Below are 15,410 nucleotides of genomic sequence, written 5' to 3'. Positions count from 1 at the left end.
AGAGCAGCAGGAGGCTTGAGGCTGGGTGGGTGCTCAGCAGGACCCTCTGGAGATGCTGGCTGTGCTGAAGGAGGCTGGATTTGTGGAAAATCTCACTCATGCTGCCTCACCCTGCCTCTGCCCTTGGCTTCCCACAGCGCCTCTGGCAGCTCTACCCATCGCCTGCTTCCCTTTGCCTCCTGCCAAGGGCCATGTGTTGAAAGCAGCAGCTGGGTTTGGTGACATTAAAGTGGGGGGAGGAGGCAGCAAGCAGCCAAACATCCTTGTTGGTGGCCTTTTCGTGGCACGCATGTGTGACGCTGGGAGCCCTCACAGGAAGGGCTGACAGCATGAAGCCGTGGGCTGTGCAAACTCCTTGGCACCTCGTGCTGCACAGCAATGCCCGTTGTCAGGGGCTTGGGGACAGTGAGGTGATCCACACATCTGCTATAACTCCTTCCAGACCTCTGTCAGTCTGTCCATCCATCCGTCCCTGCATCCATTGATCTATCCTCTTCCCTCTTCACCTATCTGAATTAACAGCTGGCTTTGGGAGATGTGTCAGAGCCTGGTGTCACTGTGTGTCACCTCTGTCAGGGTACACAGGACAGTCCAGCATCACAGCGCTGATGCGTTTGCCCTGTGTAACACTCTCACACGGGCAGGGCTGCAGGCTGGGAACCTGGACCTTGTTTGCATCCATAAGCAAGGCTGCCCCAAGGGCTGACATCACTGGCTGGCATCATCTTTCCTGGAAGTGTTGCCCTGGCAAAGGCAGAGAAGAGGTTTCCCCTGCTTGGGAACACCACAGTCTGCTTGGCGAGGATGATGCTAAGAGCAGTTTGTGCAAAGGATGTGGGTGAATCTCATTTCCCTGTCACCTAAAAGGGCACATGGGAGGTGAAATTTTCCTTCTGCTCCTTGTGTGGGAGCTCACGGTGAGCCCACAGGCACAGGGGCAGAGCTTCAGCCTGAACCTCAGCCTCCACGCTGGCTCCTGCTGCTCCATGGCCACACTCGCTGTGCTCGCTGGGCTCCTCGGTAATCACACGTCAGCGCTCTGGTGACAGCAGAGTAAACACTGGGGAGGAACCGGCTGGTGACTCAGCGTGGCTTCAACGTGAGCGCTGCAGCTCCCTGCTCACAACACAGCCTTGCACAAGAACCAGAAGCATGAGATTGCTAAACTGCCCGCAGGCACAGCCTCCACTGGCCTCTGGTAAGGCAAAGAGCCCAAAGGACTTTGACTCTGTGAACATGCAATTAAGAGAGAAACGTGTTTTAAAAGGCTATTAAATAATCTCAACCTTCCTTCCTTCCTGTAACCTTTACTCACCTACAAGTAACTCTGTTGGAAAGGTAAGACTGCATCTGCTGGAGTGTTCACACCAGCCAGGTGTGGATTTGAATCCATGCAGGACATCAGGCAGGATGCTGAGCCACAGAGGGATGCCACACCAGCCCCCCACAGAGTGCCAGGGCTCTCAGTGAGGCTGAAAATTGGAGTTTGCAGAGTGAGTGTGCATCAGGCAAGGATTGCAGCTGGGGTTAACACCACCAAGCCCCCCAGCACTGACTTATTTTTTGCTTCTGGTAGACTTTGCCAAAAACAGGAGGTAGCAAAAGCACGAGACTTCCAGATCTTACTGTTGCATTTACGTTTGAAACCACAGGCTGGAAATCCCCCTGCACCTCACGATCTCTGCACCATGCTCGTAAATGAGGGTGTGCCCAGTACAGAACATCTTGTCTGGCTGCAGCTCTCGAGCTCTTTCAGGCACAAGGATGTAAAATTGGAATCACTTTTTTTTTTTTCAACTTGCACTATGATTAGGTTTTCTCCCAAATGCCATGTGTAAATAAAGGAAATCAAATTGTTTCTGATGGATTTTGTGCTGGTGAAAGGGACTGGGTGGTTGACCTGGAAACTGATGGTCTGATCAGGGAAGGCAGAGCTGTGAGCTGAGGGCTTCTCTTGGTGGACAACCTGGGGCTGGAGAGGGGTTTGTTGCATCTCCCACGTCAGAGGTTCTCAGCTCAGGGAGCCCCTGCTCATCATCAGCATGATGTGCCCAGCCTGAGCTGGATTCCCATAATGAGGCACACCTGGGCTGGATTCCCATAAGGAGTCCACCTGGGCTGGAATCCCATAAAAAGTCCACCTGGTCTGGATTCCATGAAAAGGCACACCTGGTCTGGATTCAGCCGGTGGTGCTGAGTTCTGGGTGTGTCGCTGGGGTTGGACTGCCAGGTGTTTATGGGCTGTGTGTGCCCCACCTGTGCAACCTGAGCCAGCAATCTCATCCCCTCCTCTCCTGCAGCCCTTGATCCCTGTGCTGTGGATGTGTGGCTGTAATTACAGGAACGAGGAAGATCCTGTTTCCCTGGGGATCTGCAGTACTGACCACCATAAAGTGGGACACGGGGGCTCTGGGAGTTGAGGCAAGGTGTGCCCAGAAAGGAGTCTCCATCCCTGCCTCCCAAAGGACATTTCCCTTACTCTGCAGCTTCCCATGGCACCTTCTGGGTGCAGGCCCTGTTGAGTGAACCGTGCTCTCTCCCCAGGCTGAGTGTGGCATTCCTGGGCTGCCAGACCTGCCGGCACTGTGTCACAGGGTGTGCCCGCTCTGTGGCACACAGCAGGACTAAAGGGCCTTTGGGCTAAGTCCAGGTGTGCCATTGGTGTGTGTCACAGGGCTGCTCCTGCAGCTGGGCTCAGCCATGGGCAGCACCAGCACCTCCCCAGCCCAGATCACCCTGAGGCCTCTGGTTGCTCTGCTGGTGCCAGAACCACCACCTTTGAAGATGATCCCATCCTCCTCTATACTCCTGCTCCTGAGCAGGTCTCCTGCCCCCTTCTCTGCCTCTCCAAGGGAAAATGGGCTCCAGTACCTGCACAGACACTTGCTGGGGCTGAGCACAGGAGCTGCTGGAGAAGGAAAAGGCGTGTTGCCACCACGGAGCAGTGGAAATGTACTGACACCGCTGGGCAGGGCGGGAGGGAGCGGAGCAGCCCGGGGTGCTTTCAGCACAAAGACTGTTTTCTTGTGAACAGCTCCAGTCTTGCCACAGGAATGAATTTGGGCTGGGGCTGAGCTCACACAGGGCTGGATCCCAGAACAGGCTGCTGGGATTGGCTGCACCACGGCCAGGCAGCAGCTTTGTTTAGTAGAAGCACAACGTGAAACCAGCACTCAGGTTGAAATCAGTGCCCGTCTCTTCCTGGGGTGCCTGTGTGGGAACAGAGAGTCTGGGCAATTGCTGGGTGGGATGCTAGGGTACCTGGAATTGGATGCCACAAGCTCCTCAGGTGCTGCCCTCTCATTGCACAGCTCTGATGGAGCTGCCAGTGTGTTGCAACTGGCTCAGGATCTCCTCCAAGTGCCAGAGTCCAGCACAAGGTGAATTCTTTTCCTGGCACACCTCCCTGGAAATAAACCACACACACCTCAGCGGGCTAAAATCCACACGGGGAATATGTCTGCATGAAACAAACAGTTGCTCTCTCTCTGTTTCCTCTGTTATTGATTAATGCCTCTTAATGACTCTGACCTCAAAAAATCTTGTAGTTGCCGCCTGTCACAGGAGATCAATGGAGCAGCATTAGCAGGAGATACAGGCAAACTGTCCCAGGTGAGCTCTCTGCCGAGGCCAATCTGGGAGCAGCGCAATCAATAGTTCAGCATGACCTCTCCCTCTTGCTTGCTTTTTTTCTCCTTGAGCTGGTTGGGCAATAAAGTCTGCTCTGAGCTTTCACCAGGACTAGATTATAACTATCCAAATTGATCTGATCTGTAAAGGATAAAAAGGCCTCTTAAGCCAGCTGTCTGCACTGGCAAAACTCAAGTGGCTGAGCAGACAGGGTCAGACCCTCATTAATTCCTGGATGCTTGAGACCCTGCTCATGCCATGCGTGAAGGCTGGACCACAGCGCTGGAGGGAGTCAATTAGTCATGACAAATCCAATCCGACTTCTCCCCCAGAGCTTTCCCAGTCACTTGGCTGTGCTGCTGGTGCCTTTTCATGAGTATATCGACATTGAAGCCACCATGCCCTGTCCCTCCCATGCTCTTTTTGTGATACCTCCTTGTTTCTCTTATTACCCTTTCTCCAGGGAGAAATTGTGCTGAGGAGGGAGAGCCCTTTGTTGATTCACACACTGGGAGATGCTGCAGTGAGCAGATGTGTCCCAGGTGGAGTGTGGGACAGAGGAGGTGAAGAGGGGATTCTCCTTTGCTCAGACAGCCACTGCCTTCTTGAAAACCTTCTGCACATCAACCCTCCAAACTACAGCCTCTCTCCTCACTGAATCTGATACACAGGGAATGCCTGGAAGATGAATGTTGACTTAAAAACCATGTCTAGAGCTGCTCATCCCACCTGTGCATCTCTGTCTCTTCTGAGGCCAGCTGAGCCCCGTGCCTGCTCCAAGGAATGTCTCCCTGGCCAAGCCTGACTTTGGGAGCCAAATGCCCAGGGTGAAAGCCGTGCCCTGGCTGTGGAGAGGTTGGGGGCTGGCATGGGCACTGGTGAGGGAGAAATACCTGGGCTGTGTCTCCCAGAGCATGACCTGATGATGAATAACTCCATAATTAAAGCCAGTGCAGGGATCTGCTTGCTCAGCCCCCATCTCCAGGCTCCTTTGCAAGCTCCCTTTCCTCCCTGGCTGGGAAGCGCCCACGGTTGGCACATGATGGAAATCCCAATGAGAGAAGCTCCCCTTCCAGAGCCAGCACCGCAGGGCTCCCAGCCACAGCCACCACCCTTTGCCTTTAACCCCAGCACTGCCTGCAGAGCTTCTTCTCTTCCTCCTCGTAGTTCAGGGCCAGGGACATCCCTGGGGTGTCCCCAGCCCCAGTGGATGGTGGTGAATGAAGGATGAGACCCCCAAACAGTTCCCAGCAATCCAGGAGCTCTGTGGGGGCTGCAATCCTGGCCCAAAGCATCCAACGAGCCCCAGCACCCCCATTCAACCCCCCTTAACTTCGTAGTACTTAATTACAAGTAGCGGGGATTCGGAGAGGAAGCAGAGGGGGCGAGCACAGGACAGATTGGAGGGAAGATTGTGCTGGGGGTGGCAGGGCTGTCAAGCCAGAAACACAAGAGCTGATTAGCATTTCTAATTATAACCGCTGCGCTGAGCCCGGCAGGCCCGGCAGGCAGCAGAGGCAGCTGACGGGCTGTGCAGAGCCAGCTGTGGATGCCACGCAGGAAGCGCGGGCGATCAGCTCAAATCCTTCAGAGATGCACAGAAAAGAGCATTAAAGCCTGCATCCATCATCTCCGGGGCTGCGGCACTGCCTGGGAATGCCGGGTGCAGAAATCCCTCTGGTGTGTGGCCATGGGGCTGATCCTGATGGCACAGGAGAGGGGGCAGAGCATGTGCCCCTATTTTGGTTTGGGGTCCTGCCTCCCCTGCTGGCAGCAGCATTGCGGGTGATGGCACTGGGCTGTCCCCAGCTGTCACCCAACGCTGACATCCCACCCAGAGGACGCTGGGCAGCTCAGGGTGCTCCGGAGGGGATGGGCAGCCACCCTTGGGGGTCCCTGCTCACGAGTCAAGGCTGCCCTGCACTGCTGTTAGCTCTGGCTGGAGATCATTTACTCATTATCATTTAGTCAGACAAACATTGCGGGCCAGCAAATGACCGCTGCAGGGTTGTGCCTGCGCGGGAGCTGCCATGTCCCGAGGGCACCGTGCTCTTGGGGACGTGCCCGCAGAGCCACCGCCTGGCAGGGAAGTGAGCAGAGGCCAGCGGGCGGCACGCTGCGGGCTTAGCTGGGATTAGCAGGGCTTTGACCAGGAGAAACTGAAGCGACTTAATCAAGGCAGCGAGCGAAAGAATTCCCAGGGAGGAGCTGAGCACTGGCTGATCCCGGCATCTTCTGGATGCTGACAGCGCCTGCGGGAGCATTTTCCCCACCTTCGAGCTACAACAGCTCTGGGTGCCTGCCTGGTGCTGGAGCCCCTCCTGGCAGTGCCAGGGGAATTTTGGAGAGGGGAGAGACCCCTTGCACAGGGGCAGCAGCCCAGGCAGTGCATCCCTGGTGCCAGGTGCCTGGGATAGAAACCAGAGATGGGCACCATGGGGAGAGATCTCACCTCCCTTCTGTGTTGAATATAAGGTACCATCACACCTGCAGAATTTTTATTACTCTTTTGATTGGATTAATTAATCATTCTGTGATAACTGCTCATTAGGCATTCTAACAATCAATACTAATCACTTAATTACTTGGCGTATTACAGCTTGGGATGGTCTGCTCATTCCTAATTAGATTCGCTGGACAATCCACCCCTGAATTTTGCAGAGCCCCACAGCAGAATTCTGTGGATTTCCAGACATCCTCAGCCCTGGCCAGGTGTGCCATTCCCTATCTCCATCGAGGGCTCTTCCCCCACTCTTGCCCTCCAAAATCAGGGTTCAAGTCAGAAGGAGCTGCAGGAGCAGGGTGAGCAGGGAGTGTGGAATGCATCCAGCAATGCACCTTCCCGTCCCTGCTGTTTCCCAAATTACCAACCCCACCAGCAAAAATAAATCTCAGACTCTCTTCTTCTTTCCTGTCTTAATTAACACTAAAAAAAAGAACCTGCTGCAGAACCATCCTGGCTTCAGTGGGATGGTAAAACCTTCCCTGACAGGGGCTGTGGGTGGCTGAGGTGACTTCACTGTCCCTGTCCGTCACCGCTGCGGGCAATGCCAGCCCAGCCCACACAGAGGTCAGGGCTCAGCGCTGGAGCAGCAGGGACCTCCTCAGGGTTAAAAGCAGGCAGCAAACACGCTGCAGGATTTGGGAGGCTTCAGGCAGTTTTGTGTGATGCTCTTTATCCATCACCATTATTTGGATTAGTCCAGCAAAGGCTTTTGCTCATTAGGCCCTGATAACTCGGTGCTTGGCACTCACACTGAGCAGGGATCTGGGCTCGCAGTGACCAGCTTGTTTTCAAGGGTCATTTTGAACCAAATTTAAAAGGAAGGAGCAACCTGAGCCATGAAAAGGGGGCAAACGGATAATCTGAAGATTTGCTTATAGCAGGCAGGGAATTATCTTAACAATGCCCTCGTGACTGAGTCTCCCAGATCATTTCCCATCATATTATTTGCTCTTGGTCCCCCTTGCTCTAACTTGCCTGTGCACACAGGATCCCCCTGGGTGGGGCTGTCGCTGGCCTGTCAAAGTCTTGCTGTGATGTTTCCCTGCCCGGCTGCAGTGCTAACAGGGAGGACCAGCCAGTGCTGCTGCTGGGATTCAGGGTGGGAAAAGACACAGCAAGAAGGAGAAGGAGCGGCGGTGATGGCAGGGCTCAGGCATGAGGGGTGCAGCCCCGAGCTGTGCTCACAGGTTATCTGATATGGGTAACAAGGAGGGAGTCTGGCTCTCTGCCATCAAAAATGGGTTTGAATAAACCTGGAGCTGCTGTGAGTGCTGGGGGCCAGGTGGGATCAGCATCTCCACAGACGGCTCCCTGCTCTGCCAGGATCATCAACCAGGGCTGTGTGGTGGGGTGAGCCCGGGGATGGGATCCCCGGGTGGGTGGAACCCCGGAACATGGAATGGGCACGGCCATGAGATCCTCAAGCGGGATGCGCGGCTGGATGGGGCATGAGCCCCCCGGGCGGGATGCCCAGATGCGCAGCGCTGGGTTGGATTGACCAAGCGGGGCCGAGCGGGGCCGTGGCCGCAGCACCCCCGGCTCCCCGGGCTGCGGCGGAGCTGCGAGCGCCGCCCCCGCCTCCCGCACCGCCCCGCGCCGGGCGGAGCCGCCGAGCCCCGCGGGCCGGGCCGGGCGCTGCGGCGGAGCGAGCGGCGCGCCTGGGCCCCCCTTGCCGGGACCCCGGCCCGCCCCGGCCCCGGCGGCGCTGCGGGGGCCGCGGCCGCCCCGGCCATGCCCCCCGGAGCCTGAGGCCCGCGGCCGCGGGGCGCCCGCAGCATGCGGAGGATCCGGCGCCTGGTGCATCTGGTGCTGTTCTGCCCCTTCTCCAAGGGCCTGCAGGTACCGGCGGAGCGAGGATGCGCCGGGATGGAGGATGCGGGCTCGGGGATGCGCCGGGCCGGGGGGATGCACTGGGATGCGGGATGCCGGCTCGGGGATGCCCGTCTCCGGTGCATGCTGGCACCGGCCGTGCACAAAGGGACGCTCCGCCTCGGCTCCTCCGACGCCGGTGGAAGGAGCCGGGGCCGGGCACCGGCACATCGGGGGTCTGGAGCAGCAGCCGGGGCCGCAGCGGTTGCATAACCCGCGCCGCGCTCCGCCGTGCCGGAGCCGGGGAGCACCGGGGCAGCCCAGCCCGCAGCGCTCGGTGAAGCCGCCGATGCAGCAGGGCAGGGATGGCTCCTTCCTTCTCTTTCTTTATCTTCCGTCCTCTTCCCATCCCTGAGCTTCCGAGGGCCGGGCACCTCCCTCAGATCTCCAGGGATGCTGGGGCCGGGGATGTCAGGGATGCTGGAATGGGGCTTCTCTCTGCAGCCTGGGATGGGAAAGCCTGGCTATGGCAAGGATCCTGGACCAGAGGGGTTATCCCGGAGGGGATGAGAGAGGGGATACCCGGTGCTGGCAGGAGGTGGGTGCAGATCTGGGAGTGCTGTGAAACAACCCCCGTGTTCCCAGGGGAGCCAGAGGAATGGAGCAGGATTTTGTTGATGCTGCATCCATTTTGCCTTTGAAGTCAGCCCCAGCCCAAAGTCACTTTCATATCCTCCCTAGTCACTCTAAAACTAAACACAGCAACTCTCACAGGGTAACACCCTTCAGTGCAGGGAAGGCAATGGGGAGAGAATCCCCTGTGCCTTGAGACTAAGGCTCTGGAGGAACCCTCAAAATCCAAGCAAATCTCAGGGGAACCTCTCATTGAAATGCATCCCCCGCTCCCACATTTCTTTCTACCCTTTAGGGGATGATGAAGCCAGAGCTCCCCATGCCATGCCTGACTCCCCTTCTGCTACAGGATGGATTCTAAGTCAGAATAAGTAAAAAGTGACATTTTGGCTTTTCCAGGGTTCTCCAAGACATATCTCTAGTGGGAAGTCCCTGGAAAAGTCCCTTTACTGAGTTTTGGGGGGCTCCTGTGCTGGGGGGATCTCAAGGTCTCAGTGTGCCTGACTTCAGGGCCATGAGCCGCTTCTCAGCTCACAGGAGCAGCCACCTACACTTTGTCTTTGCCAAGTCCTGGCTGTGCTTGGCTTCTCTTTAATTTAATTTCACGTTAATTAGCAGTGCTGTTGCTTCACAGGCAAGCTGGGCACCCTGGCCCTCTTCACACTTTAGGGTTTCCAATTAATGGGAGAAATGTCACGATCTCAAGGCAGACCTGTCTGCTCTCACCCTCACTGCCCATTCCTGTGGCTTCCACAGCCTTGACAGCTCCTGGAAAGGGGCGGAGGAGGAGCATTTTGGAGGTGGGGAGTGGTTTTGGGCTACAAGACCCAAGCCAGGATCCCCAGCAGGTTTTAAAGGTGCTGCACCCACTCAGATCCAGCCCTATCCCAGCAGCAGGTTGTGAGGAGAGAGGAGGGTTTGGAGGTGGTCAAAGGCCAGGGATTCTGTAGAATTACCTACAGAAAAGGGATGGAAGGGTTTCTTTAGTGCAAGGATTCATTCCCTGCCCTTTGGAACTGCTGGGATCTGCTCCGTTACACGAGCCAGGTGAGCAGCCTCTCTTGCAGGAGGCCAGATGGCAGCAGGGCTGCTGTGCCAGGGTCAGGGGGGAAGGAACAAAGCCAAAAACCCAAAATCCTGCTGAGAGCCTCTGAGTTGTTTGCACAGAGCATCACCTGGGAGCACCCAGGTTTGTTATTCACCCACTCCCACACAGGAACTGCTGTTGGGAGCTTCCCCTGCCCGTGGGGCTTTCTAAAGGGGGGGTTCTGCTGAGAGGGATCCCCCAAACAGGAGCGAGCAGAGCCCCTGCAGCCCCACTGGGATACCCCAGCCTTGCACAGGGCAGGAGAGCGGGAGGATGTGGCCACAGCTCCCAGGCATGCACGGCATCCAGCTCCTTGCAGTCCAGCCTGCTAATCCCCCTGCTTTTAGGGAATTTTAAGTGACCTACTTGCAGCAGGAGTTGCATAAGAGACTGATGAATATATATAAAAAAGGCTGAAGGTTTCCCCAGCGCTCAGGTCGGTTTGGGTGGCACAGCCGTCCTTGGCCAGCTGTGCTGCCCTGGGCAATGCCCTGCCCTTCCAAAAGGCTTTCAACAGCGTTTCCTTTGCCTTGCAGGGCCGCCTCCCGGGCATCAAGGTGAAGTACCTGCTGGTGGTGTGGCTGGGCATCTTCGTGGGCAGCTGGGTGGCCTACATGCACTACGCGTCCTACTCGGAGCTGTGCCGCGGCCACGTCTGCCGGATGATCATCGTGAGTGGCAGCACAGCCCCGCGGCTCCTGTCCTGTTTGGGGCCCCAAAGCTGGCAGGAGGAGCCCTCCTGGCAGCTGCTGTCCCCAGCATGGCACAGGGCTCGGAGCAGGAGGGGTGACCTTACCCTGCCAGGGTGACGGTGAAACAATTCTGTGAGATGGCAGAGGGAAGCAGCCAGGGCAGGCGTGGGTACATCCATGTCTGTGCAGGTGAAGCTGGAATGGCAGGGCAGGGAGCAGGATCTGTGGGCAGGGACAGCATCACACCAGTCCCCTCTGGGCTCTGCAGAGCAGGAGGAAAAAGGGAGTACTCGGTCCATGGTACCTGTCTGTGGCTGCTGAGCAGCCCTAAGGAAAGCAGCAGAGCTCTGTGTGGCTGCCTGGCTCTGTGTGTTTTGCCCTGTTTGGGGTTTGTAGTGTAGTTCCATGGGATTGTAGTATGTTCCGTGTTCCCCATAGAATGTCTCCAGGAGTGCTGTCTGTGCCTCTGGCATGGGAGTGGGTCTCAGCCCAGCCCAGGAGAGGAGGGGGAGCTGGGCTGTGTCAGAACAAGCCTCGTTGATCAATCCCTCAGCAGAGAAGGGAGGCAGGAATTGCCATAACAACAGCAACGATCGTTTAATTTGATTTTCTGCCTGACTCCGACCGCGGGGTCTTGGGCGCTAATTCCTGCTCGGAGCTGGGGCTTCCAGGCTCCGTGTCTGGCCGTGTCCTCTGTGAGCAGGTCCAAGGGTTAATTCCCATCCACAGCAGAAAAAAAAAAGGGAAAAGATGCAGTGAGTGTCTGCAGCTCCAGCTTCCAGCCCTGAGGCTGCTGTGCTCTCGCTGAGGAGCTGCAGAGCTGCAGCCTCTCCTGCCCAGGGATGTCTCCAGCTCCAGCCTGGCCATGGATCAGCCATGTCTGTTCATGTCCCTGCCACCCCCTAGACTGGGGCCAGCCTGGTTCTGCTGAGCATCCTGAGCCTGTGCTTCCTCACCCAACTCCACGCTGCCCTCTCCTCCAGTCAGGAAGTTCTCCCAAACCCCTGGATTTGCAGCAGCAGCATCCAGGAACAAATCCCTGAGATCCCCCCAGCAGCACAGGGGTCCCTGCCAGCCCAAGGCACTGAGCCATCCCTAAGGGCCAGTAGAAATCTGTCCCTGCTGAGCTCCTCTCTGTCCTTGCCCTCCCCAGTGTGACCAGTACAAGAAAGGGATCATTTCTGGCTCCACGTGCAAGGACCTGTGTGAGGAGCGCGGCCTCCTGTTCCAGCACTGCCTCTCCTCCTCCCCCAGCCAGCAGGTAGGTCTGTGCCCCCCAGCCATGCCAAGGCTGGGCACAGCCCCAAACCCTGCACATCTCCCCTGTGCCCATCCCAAACCGGCACCCAGCTCCCTCCTCCTGCTGTGCCCCTCCCTGTGCTCCAGGTGTACAGAGGGCTCTGGAGGGACAGGGAGGTGATCATCAAATGTGGCATCGGGGAAGCCCTGAGGGCCGAGAGCCGCCCGGACTCTGTGCCCAGGAGGGACGTGGTGCTCTTCGACAAACCCACCCGGGGAACCTCCATGGACGAGTTCAAGGAGATGCTCCTCAACTTCCTGAAGGTCAGTGCAGGGCCCTGTGGGATCCCACAGCCCTGGCATGGCTCTGTGAGTCACAAACACCAAGTGTGTTTTTCCTTCCCTTTGAACGAGAGCTCCTCCATCCTGTGGACCCCATCCACTGCTGGGTGCCAGTGCCATGCACTGATAAGTGGGGTGCCAGTGCCATGCAGTGATGAGTGGAGGAAATGAGTTCTTATCTGTGAGATTTCAGTAGCAGCATCTCTGGAGGTGGCTGTGCCATAGCTGTGGGTGGCGTCTATGCTGGGCAAAGCTGATTTGGTGGTCCTGGTAGTTACCCCTGTTGGGTGGCATCTGTGCTGGGCAGAGCTGATTTGGTGGCTCTGGTAGTTTCCCATCTTGGGACCTCTCCAGCAGTGGTGGGGTTCCAGCTCTAGAGCAGCCCTGAGGCTGGTAAAATTCTGCTGGAGCTGGATGCCCACATATTGTGTGGCATTTTCTGGAGTGTCACCATTTCCTCCTCCTCCCCAGCTCAGTTCTTTGCTCCCCCAGTTCTGTTTTGTGATGTGACACCCAAACACAGAGAGCTGTGAGTGTCTGATGCCAATTTTGTGCTGTTTGCAGTCCAAGCTGGGGGATCAGCCATCTCTTCCCGCCTTGGTGAGCCGGATCATCACCATGGCAGACGTGAACCGTGACGGGAAGGTGTCCCTGGCAGAGGCCAAATCCATCTGGGCGCTGCTCCAGCTCAACGAGTTCCTGCTCATGTTCTCCTTGCACGAGAAGGAGCACACGGCCAAGCTGCTGGGGCACTGTGGGGACCTTTATGTCACCGAGAAGATCCCCCACACCTCCCTGTACGGGGTGGATGTCCCCCCTTTCCTGCAGTCCCTGCTGCCTTCCCTCGCCCACCAGCTCATCCACCAGTGGTTTGCGCCGGCCTGGCCCCGGCGCGCCAAGATCGCCATCGGCCTCCTGGAGTTCGTGGAGGAAATCTTCCACGGGACCTACGGCAGCTTCTACATCTGCGAGAGCAGCCTCAGGAACGTGGGCTACAACGACAAGTTCGACTTCAAGATGGTCAACCTGCGCAAGGTGGCCACGGAGATGACAATCAGAGGCTTCCTCAAGGGCCGGCACTGTGAGCAGAACGGGGACTGCACCTACGGGCGGGACTGCACGGCCACGTGTGACAAGCTCCTGAAGCAGTGCAAGAGTGACGTGGTGCAGCCCAACCTGGCCAAGGTGTGCGGGCTGCTGCAGGACTATCTGCTCTATGGAGCTCCCTTGGAGCTGAAGGAAGAGCTGCAGAAACAGCTCCGAACTTGCATGACTCTCAGTGGCCTGGCCAGCCAGATGGAAGTGCACCACTCCCTCGTGCTCAACAACCTCAAGACCTTGCTCTGGAAGAAGATTTCCAACACCAAATATTCCTAACGGGGGAAGCACGGCCCTGGAATTTCCATCTGTGAGTTTGGAGTGAGGTCCAAGGGCTGAAGGCCTGTTTCTCCATCCTCTCCTCCCCAGGAAAAACACACCCTGCACAGGGAGTTCCAGAGCTGCAGCCCCTTCTCCTTCATGGAAAATCAACATCATGACTTGCACCACCCAGCAGCATCAGGGATGGGTCGGCAGGAGCAGAGCTGGGACACGGAGCTGGGCTGAGCAGGCTTGGGGGAGGAAGGAGACACGGAAAGGGATGAGGAAGCAGAGCCCAGCTGGATGCATCAAACTGTTCCTTGATGAGCAGGAAAGCAGAGCAAAGCGATGGGAATGAATCATTCATGCTGTACTTGTCACATCTCCTTTTGAGGAACGGCTCTGATGTAAATAAACAGCTTTTACGTGAATCACACCCGTCCATCAATAGCCAAACAGCAGCCTGTTAAGTACCAGCTTGTTTGTGATCTAAAAAGGAGGAAAAGGTAGATTTCCCCTTTCAAAAGCCTCTCCTTAAGTGTCTGAGTCATCTGCCATCAGCTCCAGCTGTCACACAGGAAGCAGATCAGCTGTCTGTTGCACCGTGGAGAATCGTGGCAGTGCTTTGGTTCCGTTTTTAAGTGCCTGACCCTGCCGGTGATGCCGAGGCTTGTGAGAGGCTCCCCCCAGCTGCTCCTGCCCCCAGTCCGGAATTGGCAGCACAAGCCATTCCCTCACGTGTCCGCTCTGGAAGCGGCCGAGGCCAAGGATGGCTTAAAGGCAAAGGGCTAAACACGAACGTTGTGACCCCTCCGTGTGCTCGGGTGTCACTGCCCACCACGCTCAGAGCAGGGATAAGCCAACCCCTCCGTTTAATTCTCCAAAAACTAAGCTGGGCTTGCCCTGCAGAGGTTGAAGGTTAATACCAGAATAATCCAGTGCTTCTCTCATTATTAAAATGAATTTCCAGGCAAAGCTTTTAGCAGGTCTCCAGATATTTTGTTTTGGCCGTGTCTGTGCTCCCAGGGCTCCAACTATGGCTGTTTCCTTGGAATGCTCAATTAAAGCAATCTTACAGCTCTGGGCAGGGAGGAAGAGCTGGATAAACTCCCCCAAGGTTGCTCTGTTCCCAGCACAGCCATCTTCCTGCTGCTGGAGCATGTGCTGCTTCTCCTGCCAACAATTCCTTAGGGAAGCGAGCGTGCAGCTGATGTGCAATCAGAAAATAAAAATACACCTGACACTGCAGCAAATTTAGGAGCCCTTTCGGGACAAAGATCAGGATTTTCCTTCTGTTGGTTTTTTAGGCTCCTCATCACCTCTCACTGGGCAGATTTTGGTGTTAGGAGTGCTCTGTGTCCAGCAGAGCTCAGTCCCTGCTGAGAGTGGCCTGTGGAATGTGATTTATCCATGGAGAAGGTGAGCACACCCAAGGATTCTGTGTTTGAAGGGATGCTCAGCCTGGACTGGGTATGGGCACCACCCAGGTCCTGTCTGCAGGTGCAGGGGAGGGAAGGCAGGGCTGGAATTCCCTGGAAGTCAGCAAGGATGCTCCAGGCTCCTCATCCCTTGTCCTGCATCCCCATGGCAACAGCTGGGGGGATTCTGTGTTTGAAGGGTTCCTCAGCCTGGACTGGGTATGGGCACCACCCAGGTCCTGTCTGCAGGTGCAGGGGAGGGAAGGCAGGGCTGGAATTCAGCAAGGATGCTCCAGGCTCCTCATCCCTTGTCCTGCATCCCCATGGCAACAGCTCCCCTGGCAAACCCAGCTCCTCCTGCCATTGCAGAGGAACCCAAGCCCCTGCCAAAATCCCCTCCTCAGGGCGGCAGAAAAGCCATTTTCCATCCTTCCCTCCATTGTTTACTCCCACTAAATCCCTGCTGTTCCCTTCCCTCAAAGCAGTGCTAAAGCAGGAGGAAAACAATTTCCCCAACATCAGAACCTCTCTAAATATTTATGAAGAGGTGGCTCCTGTAGCTGAGGGACCAGGCCTTGACAGTTTAATTGAAATAAAGACACTTGTGACAGCAATTGTTCCATTAATGCACGTCCCCTGTGGCCCTGGACACTCCCAGGAATTCTGCTCATCACTAACAAAAAGCACAAAGTGAG

General features: G+C 56.6%; 1 protein-coding gene across 1 annotated transcript; it reads left to right on the top strand.

Moving 5' to 3' along the window:
- The first annotated feature begins 7,773 nt into the window (after positions 1 to 7,773).
- Positions 7,774 to 14,277, top strand: DIPK1B (divergent protein kinase domain 1B). The gene is made up of 5 exons (XM_005493234.4): positions 7,774 to 7,975; positions 10,202 to 10,336; positions 11,511 to 11,618; positions 11,744 to 11,920; positions 12,503 to 14,277. The coding sequence occupies exons 1-5, from the start codon at positions 7,913 to 7,915 to the stop codon at positions 13,313 to 13,315; spliced, it is 1,296 nt and encodes a 431-aa protein (XP_005493291.1). The 5' UTR covers positions 7,774 to 7,912; the 3' UTR covers positions 13,316 to 14,277.
- The last annotated feature ends 1,133 nt before the right edge of the window (positions 14,278 to 15,410 follow it).

This window comes from Zonotrichia albicollis, chromosome 21, assembly GCF_047830755.1.
Source record: "Zonotrichia albicollis isolate bZonAlb1 chromosome 21, bZonAlb1.hap1, whole genome shotgun sequence".
Taxonomy (NCBI): domain Eukaryota; kingdom Metazoa; phylum Chordata; class Aves; order Passeriformes; family Passerellidae; genus Zonotrichia; species Zonotrichia albicollis.
This window is presented reverse-complemented; position numbering and strand designations above follow the sequence as displayed.

Coding starts and splice junctions, on each gene's coding strand:
- DIPK1B (XM_005493234.4), top strand. CDS start 7,913: ATGCGGAGGATCCGGCGCCTGGTGCATCTGGTGCTGTTCTGCCCCTTC. Junction 7,976..10,201: donor CCTTCTCCAAGGGCCTGCAG/GTACCGGCGGAG, acceptor TTTGCCTTGCAG/GGCCGCCTCCCGGGCATCAA. Junction 10,337..11,510: donor ACGTCTGCCGGATGATCATC/GTGAGTGGCAGC, acceptor TGCCCTCCCCAG/TGTGACCAGTACAAGAAAGG.